This window comes from Girardinichthys multiradiatus, chromosome 11 (assembly GCF_021462225.1).
Source record: "Girardinichthys multiradiatus isolate DD_20200921_A chromosome 11, DD_fGirMul_XY1, whole genome shotgun sequence".
NCBI lineage: Eukaryota > Metazoa > Chordata > Actinopteri > Cyprinodontiformes > Goodeidae > Girardinichthys > Girardinichthys multiradiatus.
In genome coordinates, this window is record NC_061804.1 from 21,493,411 (window position 1) to 21,513,976 (window position 20,566).

General features: G+C 39.8%; 1 protein-coding gene and 1 long non-coding RNA gene across 5 annotated transcripts in view; one reads left to right on the forward strand and one right to left on the reverse strand.

The window, feature by feature from the left end:
- LOC124876371 (stAR-related lipid transfer protein 13-like) overlaps positions 1-20,566 on the forward strand; it is a 93,212-nt gene that overhangs the window by 69,746 nt on the left and 2,900 nt on the right. For all 4 annotated transcript variants that reach the window (XM_047379057.1, XM_047379059.1, XM_047379058.1 and 1 more), the window contains 12 exons: positions 521-592; positions 1,511-1,592; positions 5,285-5,348; positions 6,441-7,741; positions 9,562-9,732; positions 11,016-11,175; positions 11,299-11,497; positions 12,313-12,526; positions 12,628-12,742; positions 14,996-15,250; positions 15,492-15,709; positions 20,385-20,561. In XM_047379057.1, coding sequence (XP_047235013.1) covers positions 521-592; positions 1,511-1,592; positions 5,285-5,348; positions 6,441-7,741; positions 9,562-9,732; positions 11,016-11,175; positions 11,299-11,497; positions 12,313-12,526; positions 12,628-12,742; positions 14,996-15,250; positions 15,492-15,709; positions 20,385-20,561 — 3,028 coding nt within the window. The remainder of the gene's footprint in view (positions 1-520; positions 593-1,510; positions 1,593-5,284; positions 5,349-6,440; positions 7,742-9,561; positions 9,733-11,015; positions 11,176-11,298; positions 11,498-12,312; positions 12,527-12,627; positions 12,743-14,995; positions 15,251-15,491; positions 15,710-20,384; positions 20,562-20,566) is intronic.
- LOC124876373 lies at positions 13,884-16,143 on the reverse strand. The gene is made up of 3 exons (XR_007040290.1): positions 15,864-16,143; positions 15,452-15,629; positions 13,884-13,957 (listed from the first exon to the last, which is right to left on the reverse strand). It is a non-coding gene; the product is annotated as an uncharacterized LOC124876373 (long non-coding RNA).

Consider the following 20,566-nt stretch of genomic DNA (forward strand, 5'->3'; position numbering starts at 1 on the left):
ATCATATGCATATATGAAAATATGACAGTATGAAAAAAGTGCAGATTTAAATTTAAATTAAATCTGTGGCAAGACTGATGTTCATAGACACTCTCCATCCAATCTGACTGAGCTTGAGCTATTTTGCATAGTAGAATGGGCAAAAATTTAATTCTAGATGTAAAACCCTGGTAGAGGCACAACCAAAAGCACCAACTGTATTTCAACCTGCAGGAGGTCGACTCAGGGGGGCTGATTATCCATGAATGCAACATTTTTATTTCATTTTTTGAAAAAAAAACAAAACATATTATGCCAGGTATCAGTTTCCATCCAAATACAAATTGTGCACTACTTTTTTTATTAGTGTATCACATAAAACAACCATAAAAATCATGTAGGATTTTGGTAGTACTATGACAAAATCTGAAAAAGTTTAAGGGGTGTTATTACTTTTCCAAACAGTGAGGGTATTGAAAAAAATTTCAATGCGACTGTATGTATAACACATCTTTCCACTGTTCTTTTTTGTGTCTTACAGAGATTGAGGCAAAGGAAGCTTGTGATTGGCTTCGAGCAGCGGGGTTTCCGCAATACGCCCAGCTCTATGAAGGTAACACACAACGCAGTGGCCACAGTCCAGCTGCCTCATTTCACACATAAACCTCTTCCTTTCGATTTCAATGTTTGCTTTTTCTAATTCCTCTGTTATTTTTCTCTCTTTCTGTCTTATTTTTCCATCGTCTGTGACTCTTTCTCTCTTCCTGCCATCCCTCAAACTTCACATCCCTGTCTTCTGTGCTGATGCATTCTATTTCAAGGCTACAGTTCCTCTCCAGAGGGAGGGGTCATGGGAAAGGCCTTGTTATCACTACTGGGACTCTCATAGCTCCTCTTACTCCCTCATTCTCCCTGGTCTTATGCTCACCAACAATTTTCTTTTCGAGCCACCCAACAAAACCTGCATTGCTTGCTTTTATTCTATTTGTGTAGCTTTTTTTCATCATTCCTTCTTGTGTTTCTGTGTCTTATCTTGCAAACCTGCAAGTGTTTGCTCATGTGATGATCATTGGGTCTTATGGGGTACAAACACAAAAGGCTTCAGTAATCAAAGAAGAGGATTTTAAAATCTAAAAATTCTGTTTAGAAAAACCGACACACACACACACACACACACACACACACACACACACACACACACACACACACACACAGGTTCTTTGAGAAATGCTGGGAGAGTTCTTGAAAGGTTGTTGATGCTGCAGATACAGAAAGTCCTGTACTGAATCACCAGAATAAACAGCTTGAATCAATTTAGTATTGTGTTAAATTGACGTTTTACAGGCTTGGAAACATGTGGGTTTGTTACACTTCAGATGTGAATGACAAGTGCTAACTATAGAGACAGCAGCTGTGGCAGACTCAACAAACTTCACAGAGAACACTGCCGTCTCCGGTTGTCTGTCAGTCATTATCTAACAAGTCTTTTCCCCTCTTCTTTTTGTTGCTCTGTCTGTCTCTCATTTGCCAGATTCCCAGTTTCCAATCAATATTTCCGCAGTTAAAAGGGATCATGACTTTTTGGACCGGGATCTAGTCGAACCTCTGTGTCGGTAAGGATGACTTTTCTCTGTAAATTCCTCCTCTGGTCGTCCTTTCTGGTGCACTGACTTTTCCTTTGGGTCTGCTACTTACAGTGTCTCATTAGTTTCCTGACCCTTACCCTTAATGAAGTCCCCATCCACGTCTTCCTCTGAGACTCCCAGGCTTTGATCTGGTCACCTCCCCTTTTCTCTGCCACACTCTGATCTCCCATTCAAAGAGGGGAGACCCTCGGGGGGCAAAATGTGGAGAGATGTGTGTGGGTGATGGGGAACTGAGAGAGGGGATGCCAGGGTACTCCTTTAAATGGATCCGAGCTATTTTCTGCATCCTTCTAATCTTGCTTTGTCACATTACCCTGATTCTTAGTGAGTTCTCCTGCATATTTACAAGATGTTAATTTACTTTTGTGCTGCTGCCTCTCTATCTCACTGGAGCTGTAGTAACTTGTATAGGTTTTAATACCAACTGAATGTGTTTGGATTACACAATACAAGTTAAATGTGTTTTATTAGGATTTTATGTGATAGATAAACAGTGGTGCGTAATTGCGAAGTGGAACGATAATAACATATACTTTTACATATGTTAATGATTAAAAATAAAAAAAAAGTTTGTCATGCAATTGTCTTTAGCCACCCTGAGTCAGCACAAGGGTTTGTCTCTACTGGCGTGGCACATCTTGAGACAGTCAGACTGCATGGAGATTGTCTATGAACATCAATTTTCAGGTCTTGGAGCAAATTCTCAATTTAGGTGTGGACTTTTACTAAGCCGTTCTGACACTGGGAGTACGCTTAGGGTTGTTGTCTTGCTGGAAGGTGAACATCTGTCACAGTCCTTCCATCATTTGCTAAACTCTAACCAGATTCCTTGTCTCAACTGAAGAAACACGTTCCCACATTTCAGCTGCTTCTATGATAAATTATTTCATTGCCCATCTTTGCAGTTTAGGTGGACAACCGTGTCATGATAGGTTTGCAGTAGAGCTGTACAATATATTAAACTCTCACAAACTGAGATTGGTGGGTTTATTGTTGTGATTATGAATATATTATTTAATACTTAATATTAATACTTTAATATTTTATCAAATAATATTTCGGTCTATTAAGGCTTGTCCTGTGAATACCAGCCCAGTAAGGTGATGGTATTAGGACAAAATAGAAAGGTGTGAGACGAGCTCTGACATTATTGAACAGCATAAACTCTGCACATATATGGAATGAATTCACACAATCTCTTAAAATACAAGAATTTATTAACGAAAATAAGTCAACTCAAAGTCAAACATATTTCAATCAACAAACTCTTTACTATGCTAAAACAATCCATCTAAACTACCAAGCAGAATAAAAGAATAAGGAAGACTAATGGGCTATGTACAATATAAACAAGTTGATTAAAGATGATTGAAAACCAAGACCGAAAGAGTGATGCAAATATTATCATGCAATGTTATTCATGTTTGAGAACCAAGGATTATCTTGAAGAATCTGGAAGTGAAGTTAAATTATTCTTGGAACTAACTTGGGCAGTAATTGGCATACCTTTAGACAAGCATTCACAGTGCAAGGTCAGATAAAATATTATTTTAATAAAATCATATTTTAAAGAATGATCTGCTGAATAAAACCAACCTTCTGGATGACCAATTCTCAACGGTGTTTAATTAGCTGCCTTTATTTATTAAAATAATATTTAAAGAAATATTATTTTGAATAAGAACCAAATCTTTGAGAAATGGACTTAATTGTGTTCCTTAGTTATCAAGTTTAGTAAAATAATATTTAAGGAAATATCATTTTACTAGATTGAAAACTAACAACCTGTTTGGGTAAATGGCACGTGTTCTTAGCTGTTAGTGGTTGAAGCTAACAGAAGAAGCTTATAGCTTATCATCAGAATCAAACATACCTTTAAAATACCATTGATAAAAGGGTTAAAATGCATAAGCCTGGACGGCGCGTTATGGTCAATCTTCTGTGTTTAAAATCACCCTTTAAATAAAGTTTGTCTCAACTTTAAAAAAAAAAACACAAACACAGAACAGACAAACTGAGCACATGTGCTTACAGCTAATCTGCTAGCACTAAGATGGCTGAGTTTTCAACACAAACAAAACCAAACGTCATAAAACAAAAAAATGTTTAGATTATTTCACTCTAAACTACTTCTCTCTGCCCAAAACACAACCTCTTACGTGAACCGTGCTGAGGAAAGGTTATTCGGGGATGAAGTTGAAGAAATCATCCGCAGTGAACAAAGGGTTAACTGCAGCTAACCTCCTTAGCTGTGGGGTTCTCACTCTGTCGGCCGGCCAAACTGCACGTTACTGCTGAAACCACAGTGATGCAGTCCCGTTGTCCTTCCTTCAGACCGGGAAAACTGCTCCACTCAGCGTTGTAGAGACAGGGTCTCTGCTGGGAACTCTCTAGAACATAGTTTGCTTCTGTAGACTTCAGAGAGAAAGTCAAGCAACGCTTGTACCTTAATTACCCCGTTCATGAATGAATACCGGATACACAAACAGCAATTCATTCCTACTTAACTTAGTGCATATGATCGTGTGATCGTATGACACTCTTGGATCCAGTTTGAAGATTAATATCTGTTTGCCAGCAAAGAGACATTAGCACGCTGTGTCCCTCTGTCCAGTTCTGTCACAATTTTATATTTTCTTGATATTTTCAGCCCTAGTTTGCTGTTGGTTCACACTCTTTCCATTTTCAGATGATGGCTGGAGCAGAGTTCTGTGAGATGTTCAATTTTTGGATGTTGTCTTATCATAATCCTTCCCCTGATCTGCTCTCTTTGGTCTTCATGATCTGTTCTTTCACTACGCTTTTCTAACAAACCTCTGAGGTTTTCACAGAATTGCTGCAGATTATATTACACAAAGATGGACTTTATTAACAATTTGACTTTTTAAAGCAGTTAGTTGCACCACATTTAATTTAGGGGTATTAGAGTAAAGGACGCTGAATACATATGCATGTGAGCGACACTTTTCAGATTTTCATCAATAAAACATTATCCATAAAATAAAATCACCTGAAGATAGATTATAGTTGTAACATCACAACAAATTCAACAGGTATCAATACTGCTTTGTTGACGGCAAAAAATTGTTCAAACATAAAATATGTTGTCATTTCTGAAATCACTCAAAAAACATATACAGTTACTAAATCAGGCTTTCTCACTGTGTCATAGACAGTCAAATCTTAGCAAGCGGCAGAGGTAATGAACCCCTAAAACCTGTTTTCAATAGTTTATTCTGAACGAGCTGCAAAAAGCAAAGACAGTGGAGGGATCATTAGACCTTCTAGAGGGGAGGTGTGGGGAAGGAGGGGGTCAGGATGGGTAGCACATAAAAGGAGCTGGAAAGATAGAGGAGGGGAGGTGCTGCTTATGCTTTTTGGTGAGATGCTTTCCTCAAAGGTAAAAATCAGTTTTAGTCAGAGTTGGAGGAGGAGAGCCAGAGTAGAACCTGTAGGGTCAGAAAAGATTAAAAATAAAAATAAAAAGGCTTGACTGAGAGTGACTGATCAGACTCTTGGGCAAACTGGGAAAGTGGAAGTAAAATGCTATATTATAAAGTGACAGTGAGTCTTATAACAGTGCAGGAGGGCACCAGTATACAGCAACAAGAGATAGTGCGTTAGTGACTCTGTGTATGTGTGTTTGTTGTTTGTTGCAGGCGCCTAAATACTCTGAACAAGTGTGCATCTATGAAACTTGATGTTAGCCACCCCAAAAAGAAGGTAAGTTAAACTTTGCACTCTTGTACGATTTGAACTGAAGTTTCTAAAATACTTAAACTTTTCAATAATATTCTAATTAATGAATAGGCCTGTCTATATACCCCCAGAAAAGTGCTTTTTAATCCGCACATTGGACTTATTTTTTCGGGAAACAATTCTGAATGTTTTTACAGTAAATGTTAACCAATGAGCAAAAGAGATGAAGAAATGCTCACTCTAGATTGCAGCTCAAAGAGGTTGCTCTTCATCCTTTCTAAGCTGTCACAGAGGCTCCTTGTTTCCTAATTTCTGATCAAGTATGCGGCACGTTTCGGAGCTCCATTGCAAAAAGGAGAAAACCACCGCAGCTCTGATTAGGGGTACTTCTATTGCTCCTGATTATAGTTGCAAGGGTGTTTCCTCTGATTCTTAGTCAGCTGCTCATCCTTAAGTATACTTTTATATTCCTTCTCTGTTAGTTTTTTTCAGTTCCTCTAATTCTTCGCCCCAGACAGACACAGATGAGAGCACGTTGTTATTTACAGATGCAGACTAAAATGCAGCTTTACTTAGCTTTAAGTTTTCTAATGGCAGTCATGGTAATAAGTACCCCTTTTAAATTCTAGGGTTTTACATAATTTTTACAGTTTCTTGCAAAAGTGTTCATGCTATTTAACCTTTTTAATATTTTGTTATGCAACATAACAAACAAATGTTTTTCATTTGAATTTTATATGATTGGCCAAACACAAAGTTGCACTATTGTGATGTGGACACAAAACGAGGCATAGTTTTCAACATTCTTAACAAATAAGAATTATAAAGACCAGATTTTATGTTAAAACTATAGAACTGACTAAAGTATTGCTGTTTTTGTTCCAAGACTCTAGGTCACTTTTGTCTAAAAAGTAGATCTTCAATACAGCATTTTTTTAAATTGAGAGGAATTGAAACTCTGACGCTGCATTGCTTGCTGTCAGTTACTGTTAAAGAAAATCTTATTTAAGACATTCTGATGATAAAATTTGTCCATTCAACACATTTTCTTATTAATAAAAAACATATGTTGTTTGTTTCTGCGTTTCTTTATCTATTTCCTCTTTGTTTTCATAGAGTGATGATTCTGATGAAGATGATCCATTGGCTATCAGTAAAAGGTGGACATTTGAGTGGAGCAGCCGACGCTGGTCTCGCCTTCAGGACTTTCTTTTGGACAGCACAAATGAGAACAGCCCAACAGGTCAAGGAGAGGGTCTTCGCTGTACAGTGAGCAGTGAGAGCGTACTGACGGACCTGAGTGAGCAGGAGATCACTGAGATCTCCTCACTCCACAGTGAAGACTCTGCCTCTGCCATGCCTGACTCTATATCTATGGCGTCCCTGTCTGCTTCCTATCAACCGCCGAGGGAACTTCCACACTACAACTCCCTGCCGATCAAAAGCAGCCACCATGGACAAGGAGGGAGGAGTAAAGCTAAAGAGTTTCTGCGTAAAATGGAGTTGATGCGCACCTGGGGCCCATCGACGAGGAGGAAAAGCTCCAACCGGAGGCCGCCGCTGGTCATCAGTGAGCCCGTGTTACAGGGGGAGGAGCCTCAGGCGCTTCAGATGCTTCAGTGTACTCCCATCAGCCAATTAGAACACAGCCCAAAACATAACCACCAAACTGATGTAGACGATCCCCCTGTTTCTGTTAGTAAAACATTTAAAGATGAGATCACACTGAATGTGAGTCCCAGCAATGACACTGTTGCCCTTAGTGCTCAGGAGCCTGCATGTACAAAACCGCGCACCGCCAACAAGAGAAGCAGCGTGTACCTAGAGGATATGGAGTTGCCTTCTCAGGGTAAGAGGACTGAAGGTCAGAGCCAGTTTGGCCGAAACCAATTTCACTCATATGAAAACCTCGTCATTCACATCCCCAAAGACCACAAGCCAGGAACTTTTCCCAAAGCCCTGTCCATTGAAAGTTTGGCACCTTCCCACAGTGACAGGAACAATAACCCCCAGGCACACCAAACTTCTCCAATTGAAAATGGCCTGGGTGAACCCTTAACTAAACCTGCCTGCTCTGGAGCTCCAAGGGGCAGCAGGGTAAGTGTTTATGACAATGTGCCAGGCTCCCACCTTTATGCCAGCACGGGGGACCTTCTAGACTTTGAGAAGGAGGACAACCTGTTTCCACACCTAGACGACATAATCCAGCACGTCAGTGGCCTGCAGCAGATAGTGGACCACTGGAGCCGTAGTGTGCTGCCTGAGGGGGATGCAGGCGAGGGGGAGGAAGAAGGGGAGGGCAGGACCACCCCCAGCGAAGGCGAGAGAGATGGGGTCTCTTTAAATGACACCGATTCAACGGGGACCAGTCGGGAAAGACGGGACTCTGGAGTTGGGGCCTCTCTCACAAGACCTCGGTAAGCAGCTGCACAGGCATTACAAGATAATTATGATTTATTACAACTTGGGTCTTGTTTTTATAGTTTTGGCTTAAACTTTTACTGGTTTTAATAACTGTGGACTCACCACAGCATCTACTGAGATCTTGCTGACACTCCACACTGAAACTCATAGTACATTATCTAAACCTACCAACTATTTCTTAGATTAAAATATGACAAAAAAAACAAGTGAATGTTAAAGAATGTTCTTTTTTTATATTTCAAATACAACAATAATTCTTGTACGTAGTTCAAGAATTATTGTATATATATATATATATGTATATATATATATATATATATAACTTTTTATAATCTATCTAGACATGTTGTAATGTTGCAGTATTACTTGCAGTGTGATTTAGGCCATCTAAAGAATTTCTCATTGTTTTCTGGAAAAAAGATTTGATCTATAGGCACCTCTCAGAACACTCAAGGTCACCTTCCAAAGTAAAACAATCTAAAATCAAGCGCAACACAAAAACATACAAAAGTTACCAAACATAAACAAATAATCAAAAAAGAAACTCATATTTTTAGAGCAAGAAGGATAGTTTGAACATGTATGTTTTTTAGATGAGATCTGAAAGTGGAAAGAGAGCCAGATTTTCGAATGTCATGTGGAAGGAAATTCCAGAGTTAGGGGGCAGATTTACTGAAAGCTCTGGGCCCCTATGGTAAACGGATGGTGAAAACGAACAGTAGGGTAAATCAAAGAGTTCTAAAGGTGCAATAAAAATGTAATTTTGGAAGATGTGACCCAGTGGAAGGGGTTAGATTATGAACAAAACAGCCCCGAGGATAAAGTCCCGTGATTCACCCGATGTGACTGGAACTGTGAGCGTTGGTCAGATGAGGCTAACAGAAACTGTTTTCATCTGGATTAAAATCTGTAAATAAAGTTGCTCACTGTCAGAAGCAGAGCAGGCCACACCTGAGTTAGAAGTTTGATGATGAGGAATAAGGCTGCAAACAGGATGAACGTAGGAGGCATACAGTCGGAGTGCAAAAACAACAAAATGTTTTGAAAGCAGGGCAAACAAACCAGTATTTTTTGAGTTTGTGGGCAGAGATTTGAGTGAGATCAGTAAACCAAAGGAGATTAAAAAATAAGGAATTTTGCTCCTAAATTGAAAAGGATTTTCTAAATATATGACAATCATTGTTTAGAGGTCAAAAAGCCAGTGTGAGTAGTCCCCAGCCATAATTGTTAAAATTGTTAATTTCAAAATGTTTAAAATAGCAGGACTGAATGCAGGAAATACATGTCAGTTTATTTTTTTAACAATAGGAATTATTAGATTAGCATTTACTTCTATATTTCTCTGCTGGCAGAATGATCTAAAATGTTTTTATGATTGAGTTGAACTTTAGTAGACAAAAGGCTACCATTGATCACATTGTGTGCCAGTATAGGGAAAATATTTTGTCATCACTGCAAAAAAAAAAGACACCAGCAAAAATGCTTTGAGTTTGTAGTTGAGGAAATGTGCTTTAATAACACTGCAATGCCATTTACAGTCCTGTTATAATATTCAGAATTGCATTTTTAACTGGAAACAGTACACATATTGCTTATCCGATCCAGAACAAAAGACCCAAACCAAACTAGTAAAATCAGTACTCATTTGGGGTTGATCCCAAAAGAATATTCATGAAAGACATAGATGCATTTTTTAAAAACTGGCACAATTGTTAAATTTCTTTGATCAATAGGCATAAGAAAATAATAAAAAGACCCAAAATGAATTGTACTACCTAAGTCACTTTATCTTTTTTCTTTTAATCCATCTCAGTCTGCGATGGCCCAGTTTCAGAACGTCTGATCATCTCAACCAGCCAGCGTCTTCACTGCAGATCAGTAGCCAGTCAGCAGGCCAGCTGAGTCTGCTGCAGAAGTTTTCTCTGCTCCGCCTCACCGCCATCATGGAGAAATACTCCATGTCTAACAAACACGGCTGGACATGGTATATGCAAATACGACTAAATAACATAAACAATTATTTATCTGTATTATTGTAGATTATAAAGAGATAATGTAATTCCAAGTAAGCATGTTGCACACCATATTGTACAAATTAACCAAAGTTTGATGTTACTCTACTGTTTGCCTTTTTATTGACAATCCTTTCTGCTAGCAATAAAAGAAATAGAACAGTAAAGTTTTTAAAGGTTTTTCACATTAGGAACGACATAACTGAATGTATTTTTTTGGGATTTTATGCGACTAAAACACAAAGTTGCCCTAATTGGAATTAAAGGAAAATTACACATTGTTTTCAATAGTTGTTTACAGATAAATATAAGGCAAAGTTTATTAATATAGCACATTTCAGTAGCAAGACAATTCAAAGTGCTGTTTTCAGTATATGTAAATATATATATCCTCTACTCTGATACCCCTAAATAAATGTCCCAGCAAAAAACCTGCTGGAGGCTGCAAAAGACTTCAGACTAGGGTGGAGTTTCAAAGCAAAGCTTATTTGGCAATACTTCCTTCTTCTCTTCGGTCTCTGACAGCTGCTTCATTATGTTGGCAGAGGTAATAAAGCAGGAACGGTTCTTGTTTCACAAATTTGGCTTTTTAATGCACATTAGTTCTTATAAAAGAAGTAGCTTAACAAAATATTGAGATGGGGGGCTTAATACAAATGGATGCCACAACTTTTAAAATTTTTATTTGTAAGACATTTTAAAAACCATGCATCCATTTCTTTCCACTTCACAATTATGCACTACTATCTGTTAGTATATGACATTAAATGCCCCCAGAAATCCACTCAAATGTGCGGTTATAATATAACAAAAGGAGAAGAAGGTCTTGGGGTGTGAATACTTTTACTTGGTGCTGTATGTTCTTTCTAGGTAACAGTCTTTTCAAGGGCTTTATAAGGTATTTTTACAGTGCACTTTAACACTACAGTAGACCGTTAGTTTCTGGACCATATAGGCAATTAACACCTCCATATATGTCTTAAAATTGAAAACATGGCCTAACATCAATGGGTTTGTCCATGTGCAAGTGTTTGTCAAGGCCTGAACTCACATAACTCAGCCACCATTCTCCGTGACCCACAAACACAAACGCATCCCTGTGCCGTTAACAGCCAGTCCTGTTCATTTTTATTGTGCCCTACAGGGAAGTCCTGTTGACCAGTGAAGCGAGTACATGCATAGGATGATAATGAAAGCATAGAAGGCTCTTTACTCCCACACACTTCCCTAATTGTTTTCTGTCTGTCGCTGGCAGGTCCGTACCTAAGTTTATGAAGCGTACGAAGGTGCCAGACTACAAAGAGAAGAGTGTGTTTGGTGTTCCTCTGATTGTTCATGTCCAGCGCTGTGGGTTCCCACTTCCTCTATGTTTACAACAGGCCCTCAGCCACCTCAGGACTTACTGTCTGGACCAGGTTAGTAAACAACTTTTACAGGACTGGTTGTGTGCATTTCATTCTCCTCATGCCTAAGCTGTCAGACATTAGGCACCATTCCCTCCCTGATCCTTTCGGACTCTTCCGCTGTCTCCCTATCAGGTCGGATTGTTCCGTAAGTCTGGTGTAAAGTCCCGGATTCAGGCTTTGAGGCAGCAGTGCGAATTGTCCCCTAACTGTGTGAACTACGAGGACCAGTCTGCTTATGATGTGGCTGACATGGTCAAACAGTTCTTCAGGGACCTGCCCGAACCTCTGCTTACAAGCAAACTGGGTGAAACTTTCCTGCATATTTACCAGTGTAAGTTAGCATATTGAAAGTGGACATGCATTATTGTTTTAATTTTTCTCTTTAATAAACCTTTCAGCTTTTCTTTTCTAGCCGAGGAAATAATTTGTGCATTGCAAGTTCCAAACCTACAGAGTATATACAGCACCCTCCACATTATTAACATTGAAAAACAGTTCTATGTCTCTGGCACTGTTATTTTGGTAGATAACAGGCTGAAAATGTTTGGGAACCCCTGCCCTAAATGAATCACTGAAGCATTGTTTTATATTAGTGATGCACTACTCAAGTTTTTCCTGGCCAAAACCGATTTCTGGTTTTCTATTAAGTCTGACCTGCCAATTACTACTTTAAACAGCATTGATTAGATTTTCTAAGGACTATAACATAAACGGGATAAAGGGACTGCATCTTTTTGACAGAAGTTACGGTTTTGAAATAAGCAGAAAATAAAGGAATTATAAGATTGTTCCCATTTTTGCAATGACCTTTATTTGATTTTTTATTTATTTCAAAGAAGTGCATCAAAGTGCATGCTGTTGGTTCTTCATTTTGAAGCACAATAAATGTGGAAAAATGTGGGATTTTCTTTCCCTACTGTATAAAAGTGTTTAATTTTATTTTTCAATAATTGTTAGTATGAGATGATATTACATCAATAACAATTTATTTTAAGGCTTTTTACTCTCATTTTCATTGTCTTAATAATCCAAAATTGGATCAGTATCAGAAACAGCATTTATCTAAAACGGAGATTACTGCTGCTTGCTAAGGAGTTTATGAGTAAAACTTTTTCCTATTTTCATTTTGTTCTTGTTTTTTACCAGATGTTCCTAAAGAACAGCGGTTGCAGGCTGTCAGGGCAGCCATATTGCTGATGCCCGATGAGAACAGGGAGGTTCTGCAGACGTTGCTCTACTTCCTGCGGGACGTCACCTCCTTGGTAGAGGAGAACCAGATGACACCGATGAACTTGGCTGTTTGTCTGGGGCCGTCACTGTTCCACCTCAGCATACTGAAGAATGAGATGTTGTCACCAAGGTGTGCATGAAAAAACCCCACTAAACATACAGATGCTTAAAAGGAAAATAAGAAACCTGCTGGTGACCCAGCATGCTCTCTGTGGTTCTTGTGTTCTTTAGGTCGATCCAGAGGAAGTACGCTACAGGCCGTCCTGATCAGAAAGACCTGAGTGAGAACCTCGCTGCCACGCAGGGACTGGCACACATGATAACAGAGTGCCAACATCTCTTTCAGGTCTGCATCAATCTCAGCAGATATTTATTTGAGTACATGGACTGATCCTTCAGTTAATGAAAATGATACAGATGTTTACCCTGCTGTGTTTTTTTGCATTCAAGTCCATGAGCTTACTGTGTTTATTGAACCTGTTTTAAATACTTTCAATCATTGGTGCCTCGAGGATGTTTGGATGGAACTGCTGCTATCTAATGAAAATACAATTGAGAACAGTGCATTTCAAGATTAATGTGGTTTTAGCACCTTTTATATGAATAAAAATAATGAACTCTGTTTTAACCTGCAAAGGATAATACTTTTTTAACAGAAAAGGTGGCCTGTGTAAAAGGGGTATGAAATTCACTTAAGCACTGCACAAAGTTATTGTAATTCTTTTTTTTTCCATTTTGTTTTTATTGTTCTATTTCACCTTATCTCAAATGTAAAAGGTAGAAGCAGATGTTATTCTTTTGACACTACAGAATAAGTCTAAAGGATTTCCTCAATTTTCATTCAGTATCCATTAAAATACAATAAGTCGAAAGCCGTTATTCTTTTAATCTTACAAGAAAAGACAAGAATGATTGATTAACTGGTGAATGCATTGCCATAAAAAGCAAGTGAGGTTTTCTGAGCTTATAGGCACATGACTTTGTAGAGCCATGTCTTTAACCCCTAACAGATGTTAAAAGAAGAGATGATAACGATTTCTTATTCTCTGTACCAATCGGAGTAAATTAAGATTAGGCATTCGGTGATATCAAATCGCGGTCATAAACGTATGGGGAAATTTTCCTTTCAAAACACCTAAGACCAAACACTTTCATGTTAAGAGCAAGATCCCTTATTTCCACTTCAAAAACTTCTAACACACCAAAAAGTATTTCTTGCTTACAAATATGCTCTGATTCTCTTCAAAACTATTATTTGTGCGGTCAGATTTGAGCTGACTTGCATAGAGATCTTCTGCTCTTATTTGGATCCTGTTCCTCTTGCTCAAACGTCTTCTTTCAGTGCTGGGATTTCTCTGAAGTGAACTCCTGTGAGTGCAATAGGAACACCCCATTAAAGTCGGTGGTGGAAAGCCTATTTTATTGGCAAGTGAAGGATTCCATCAGGATTTTATGCAAGATTCATTGAATCTGAGCATAGGAACTTACTTATAAGCGTGAGTAGAGGATGGCTGCAGTCAAGAGAGATCTTTTTAGTGTGAGAGCAGAGTTCCAAATACCTCTGATGGAAAAAAATAAGTAATCATGCATTGGTGAAAAATATAAAGGATAAATTACATAATAAATAATAAATAAAAATATTCTATAAATTAGATAATTACTGAAAAGTGCATTTTTTCAGTAACTCAGTTCACAAATTATATAGATTAATTGCACACAGACTGATGTTTTCAAGCCTTTATTTCTGTTATTATTTTGTGGATTTGCATACAGCTAATGAAAATACGGCATTTTAGATCAGATTAGATTAGATTACGTCAAACCAATAAAAACATTTTAATACAGAAATGTGGGCTTAATGAAAAGTATATTTAATATCTGCTAAAAGGTTGTTCTTTTCAAAAGGCAATTTTAGTCTGACAAACTATCCTCAGTGGAAACATCTTCCAATTTATTGATTATGGCTGTACATGCTCTTATTTTTAGGATATACAATCAATTTTCTAATTAACTAGTTACATTACAGTGTCTGTTTGAACAGAACACACTGATTAAAAAGAGAAAAAAACAAAAAGAGAGGAAATACTATTAATACGTCATAATTCATTTTAAACATAAACGTAATACTGTTCTTGAACTATGGTTGTTTAGCAAGTTTTAAAATAAAAGATGGTTATGTTGCCAGTGGTTTAGTTTTAAAAAATTGAATACTTATAATTACATTCAAAAAGTTTGTTTGTACAATTACCAGTTAAAGTGGAAATAGTAATTTTTTTTAATAAAACCAACACATTCCAAAGACCACCAAGAACCAAGAAAAAAACTGTTTTCTCACATGCAATTAGAAAATTTCCCTAATGGGATAAATTCTACTAAGTATTTTAAATTGCTTTCATTTGGGGGAGAGCAGAAAAGAAACGTAGTCTGTCTGAATTCTGAGAATATCTTCTACCACAACCACCAACTGATGTCTCTGTTTACCCTTTAAACTGTCATCTTTGTCGCTGCTTTTCTTCAGACTCTGTTCATTTTGTTAAACATGATAGCAGCCGTGCCTAAGCTAATTTATAGTGACCCACTTTCTCCGGTTGTTAATCAGATTCCGGAGGAAATGGTGACACAGTCTCGCAACTCCTACATGGAGGCTGCGCTGATGGTGCCCCCGCTGGAGGAGCTTTGCAAGGTACCGGAGGAGGAAGACGGGAATGAGGAAGTGGAGGAAGAGGATGAGGAAGCATCCTATAATGCACATATAGAAGGGCTGATCCAGAACCTGCTGAAAGAGGCCAAGGATAAGAGCAAAGGCTGGGTCTCCCGCTTGTCGTCTGACAACACGGAGCTGGCATTTAAAAAGGTGGGAGATCACTCAATTCCAATATGGTGGGATTTAGAGACGCGGAGGAGAGAATAAGAAAGATTAGGAGGCAGGGGTTATTAGGATCTTAAAAAAGACTTTAGAGTTATTACACTTCTCAGGCAGTCATTGTTGTACAGCCAAAGCAGAAAATTGAAACTCGGAAAAGAGAGCAGAGAGCAGAAACTTGAAGATACTTACTTCTTAATACTTATTGACATATTTAATATTGATGTGTAAGGTTGGAGATGGGAACCCCCTGAGGCGGTGGCGGGTTTGTCTGGAGGTGTCGGCAGCTCCCACCGAGGTGCTGCAGCGGGTCCTGAAAGAGCGTTCACTGTGGCAGACAGAGCTCCAGCAGGAGAAGGTTCTGGAGACGCTAGACAAACAGACAGATGTGTACCATTACTCCTGCTGCAGTATGGCACCTCAACCCAGCTGTGACTATGTGGTACTGAGGTATGATTAATAACTGCACAACGAATGTCCCTTAAATAAATGAAGTCATCATTTTAAAATGATGACTTCATTTATTGAAGCTGTACAAACCATCCTGGCCTTTTGTTAAAAAGTAATTACCTCTGTTGTTAAATCATTAATTTGCTATGATTACCTCTTTTTTCAAAAGCTGAGTTTGCACCTAGGCTGGATTACTGTTAGACCTGTAGATGTCAGGATCTGGGTTGTGTTTGTGTTTTGTGCCTCTGGGTCGACGCCTCTGACATTGGAGTTGGAGCGGTATTATCACAGAACTCAGAAGATGGGAGACTTCATCCTTTTTTTTTCCCGCTGGTTCAGTAATTCAATTCAATTCAATTCAAAGATACTTTATTGATCCCCGAGGGGAAATCAGAATTCCAGTACAACCCATCCAAACATACATCATGACACAAGACAAGGGGGGACGGGTCACCGAGGCTTTGCTGCCCACTCACAGGCGCTGCCCTTGCTAGATGAGAAAAGAGGCCACATTAGGTAAGTAGAGGGGAAAAAATCATATTTCACACTTTATCCTTAGCAGGATACAGTTTGAGATTGCAAAAAACCTCAGAACAAAGAAGCAACAAGTTGACAAAACAACATCATGCCGGGAACGGTGAAGGTGGTGTGAAGGGGTGCATATGTTTATCTTGAGCATGTGTGTTTGTGCAAGTGAGTGTGTGCAAGTAAGTCCATGAAGCACTGTCCCAGAGGCCATTGTCCTTGATGGTTCGTTGGAATGTTCATCAACCGGCCACAAAGTTCTGAGCAGGTCCACAGATGTCCTCAGGGAAGGGAGGGGGCAGAGGGAGCAGAGCGTCATGTTTACATAACTTCCAGGAGAAGTTGAAGATAACCAGCCATCAAGGTCGCGCAGGGGAGCCAGATTCAGAAAAACAATAATTATTTGGGTTAGGCTGACTCTTAATTTTCCGTCAGCCTTGAGAGTCTCGCTGGTGCTTCTCAAAGGCGAATACAAACAGCCAAATTCCTGGTCTTTCTGCCAGATCCGAGCGAACAACTTTCTCCAAGATTTATCCCATTTCACCCCTGAGTCCAGGAACCGCAACCTTCCTGCGATCCTGTGTAAGGATCACATCTAGTCTGCGATTCAGCTCACGTAACAGATCGCCTGAAGATCCCATCACACATGCCAGGCAGCATTACAATTGCCAGAACAGCTGCTGACATTCTCCGAATTTCTCGATATGCCAGGTAACCGCTGACTCCAAAAAAGCAGAAATCCTGATATCAAACATCCAATTATATACACATCTTCCACATCCTCGACTGACATTATCGACAAACACACAATCTTCCACTTCTGCCAGGAGTCCATTGTGTATCCAGAGAAAAACGTCCCGTCCGGACAAGTTGGGCTGACCTCAACCCTGTCTTCTCGTCGAGAAAATTTGATCAATTGCATTGAGAGACCAGCTGACCAAATCCATAACTAAGAATTTGGAAGATATGCAAAAAGAGGCTCCAAAAAGAAGACAAGACACAGAGCTGAAGCAGGGCAGATATGGGAGGGGTGCGGGAGACAGAGAAAAAAGCGTCCTCCTCCACCGAGAGCAGAAAGAAAAGAGAGAAACTATGACGCGGGTGACAGAGAACTGCTAGGAATTAAACTGGCCCTTGAGGAGTGGCGCCACTGGCTTGAGGGGGCTGAGCATCCCATCCAAGTCTGGACTGATCATAAGAACTTGGCCTACCTGCAGTCAGCTAAAAGATTTAACCCATGCCAGTCTCGGTGGTCTTTATTTTTCTCTCGTTTTGACTTATGTATTTCTTTCAGACCCGAACCTAAGAACACTAAGCCGGATGCCCTCTCCAGACAGTTTGCCACTGATGATTCCGTGAAGGAACCAGCCCCCATCCTGCCACCCAGTTGGACGATTGGAGCACTCAGGTGGGAGATGGAGGACACTGTTCTTAGGGCCCAACAACAAGAACCTGATCCTGGCAATGGACCATCAAACCGCATCTATGTTCCATCTAAAGTACGTTCCTGACTAATCGATTTGTTGCACACAGCTAAATTTTCTGCCCATCCTGGTGTTAGTAGAATTATTGCACTAGTTCAAAGAAGGTTTTGGTGGCCCTCGCTGCATAAAGACGTGAAAGAGTTTGTGCAGGCTTGTACAATTTGTGCCAGAAATAAGTCCAGTAACCAGCCAACCGCAGGTCTTCTCCAACCCCTCAGCATCCCAAATCGACCTTGGTCTCACATAGCATTGGATTTCGTTACTGGACGTCCCCTTTCCTCAGGCATGACATCAGTTCTCACAATTGTGGATCGTTTCTCCAAGGCATGTCATCTCATTCCCCTCAGGAAGTTTCCGTCAGCCCTACAGACAGCCAAACTACTCACTAAACATGTGTTTCGTCTTCATGGTATCCCTCAGGACATTCTATCCGACCGAGGCCCACAGTTCATCTCGCAGGTTTGGAAACAGTTTTGTATAGATCTAGGAGCTAAGGTTTCATTGACCTCAGGTTATCACCCTCAGTCTAATGGTCAAACCGAAAGATTGAATCAGCAGCTGGAATCCACCTTAAGATGTCTCACATCCACAAACCCCTCAGATTGGTGCTCAAACCTACCTTGGGTTGAGTATGCATTAAATTCACGTTTCTTCAGCTACTGGATGTTCACCTTTTGAAGCTTCCCTTGGTTATCAGCCACCTCTGTTTGCTGCCGACAAAAAGGATATCACAGTTTCATCAGTCCACCTACATGTCCGCTGCTGCAAATCCATCTGGGACTTAACTATCCTAACCTTGCACCGCACTGCTGACCAAAACAAACGTTTTGCTGATCGGAAATGCCCCGGTCATCATTTGTGACTCTTCCCTCATTGATGACTACCGTGCCTCCCTACCTTCTACTTCTTCTGGGCCGCCAGGAGGCGGCCCTTGAGGGGGGGATGATGTCAGGATCCGGGTTGTGTTTGTGTTTGTGTTTTGTGCTTGCTACATGTGTTCAGTGTTTTCAGACGGTGCTGGAGTTCTCAGGTGTGCTGGGTGACAGGTGCGACTTATTCTACTGATTACTTTGAGGAGTACTTAAGCAGGAGGCTGCCAGCACTTCGATGCCAGAGTGTTTTGCTCACAGTGGTAACAAGCTCAAGCCAAACACTAAATCTATGCTTTGTTCTTTGACCTCGTGTAACTTTGTTTATGCTCCTTTGCAGGTTAAGTAAACCTGAACCCTGGGTTTATGTCACTGAATATTGACTACGTGTCCGGAAGTCTTTCTGGATGATCAAGGCTATCTATGTTCTGAGGATTTAATTTCCTATCTACTGTCTTCATTTGGATTCGCATCTAGCTGGCAGTTTCCTGCTACTTTTGCCTCCTGAACCAAGCCGCAAGCGTACCCTGTCCACCCTCCAACGTAAGCATCTGCACACCGAACTCATTCCTGTGTTGCTCCGAGCTCAAACTGAACAGTACCTAAAGAACCTTCTACAAACCTGGATCCCGAATGCCTCTTCCCCTGGCGACCTGACCACACCTATTTAGTAAGCTGTTCTCTTGTTTGCATTAATTCCTTGTTCTTAGTTCGACATCATTCAGTTCCCTGTTTTTCACCAGTGTTCTTTCCTTCTTCCCATACAGTTGGAGAATCATCTGTTACGTTCCTGATTATCTTTGTCACAATAAACATCCTTTACATATTCTGTTCTCCAGAGTGTTCTCTGTATGTGGGTCAGATCTATTGCAAACAAAATGACAGTAGTATAAAGAAATCATTGTGACAGAACCTGTCTTACAACATGAAGTAGACTAAAAGATCTCAAAAAGCAGCATATTATGCCCCAATGAAAATAAATTTAAAAACAGATGAGAAGCAAAACTATTAGTTTAGAAAGGATTTCATAGCCATTTGTAAGGCTTTGAAACTGAGCCACAGTGAAACAGAACAGTGATTAACCTTCTCACGTGCGGCTGTTATACCAATATCACTCCAAGAGCACATTGATGATTGATCCAGAACGTCACAAAAGAACCCAGAACAACATCTAAAGCACTAAAATTCAGATGTCTCTCAGATAACTTCAGTGTTCACGATTCAACAATAAGAAAGAAACTGGTCAAAATTGCATCTATGGAAGAATAATAAGGTAAAAACCACTGCTGACCAAAAATAACACAAAGGCCCATCTCACATTTCCCAAAAAACATCTTGATGATCCCCAAAATTTGGGGAAATATATTCTGAGGACTGATGAGACGAAAGCAAACCATTTCGGAAAGTCTCTTTTATCTTGCACTAAAGTAACTTCATTTTAAGAAAAAGAACATTATATCGACAGACAAACATAATGGTGATAGTGTGATGGTCTTCTTTGCCAGTTCAGGACCTAGTCAACTTGACGTGATTAATGGAACCATGAATTCTGTTCTCTATCAAAAGATCCTGAAGGACAATGTTCCTCCATAGGCTCACAACATTAAACTCAAGCACACTTTTGTTATGCAGCCGGGCAATAGGATAAGCGGTTGTTTGGCTAATATTACAGGTCCATCAGAGATGTTTTCAAGTTTTTCAGTGAATATTATTAGGAGAGTTGAAAATTTTGTGTTTAATTTGTTTGTTGCCACGACATTAAAGATCTAACTTCATATATTGTTTTTCATCACACAGATCGTGGCGTACAGACCTTTGTAAAGAATCCTGCGCCCTGGTGTGTGCGTCCGTTGAACATGACGACAGCCCACGGACTGGAGCTGTGAGGGGGGTCGTCTTGGAGTCTCAATACCTCCTCGAGCCCTGTGGGACGGGGAAGACTAGGCTTACACACCTCTCCAGAATTGATCTCAGGTGGG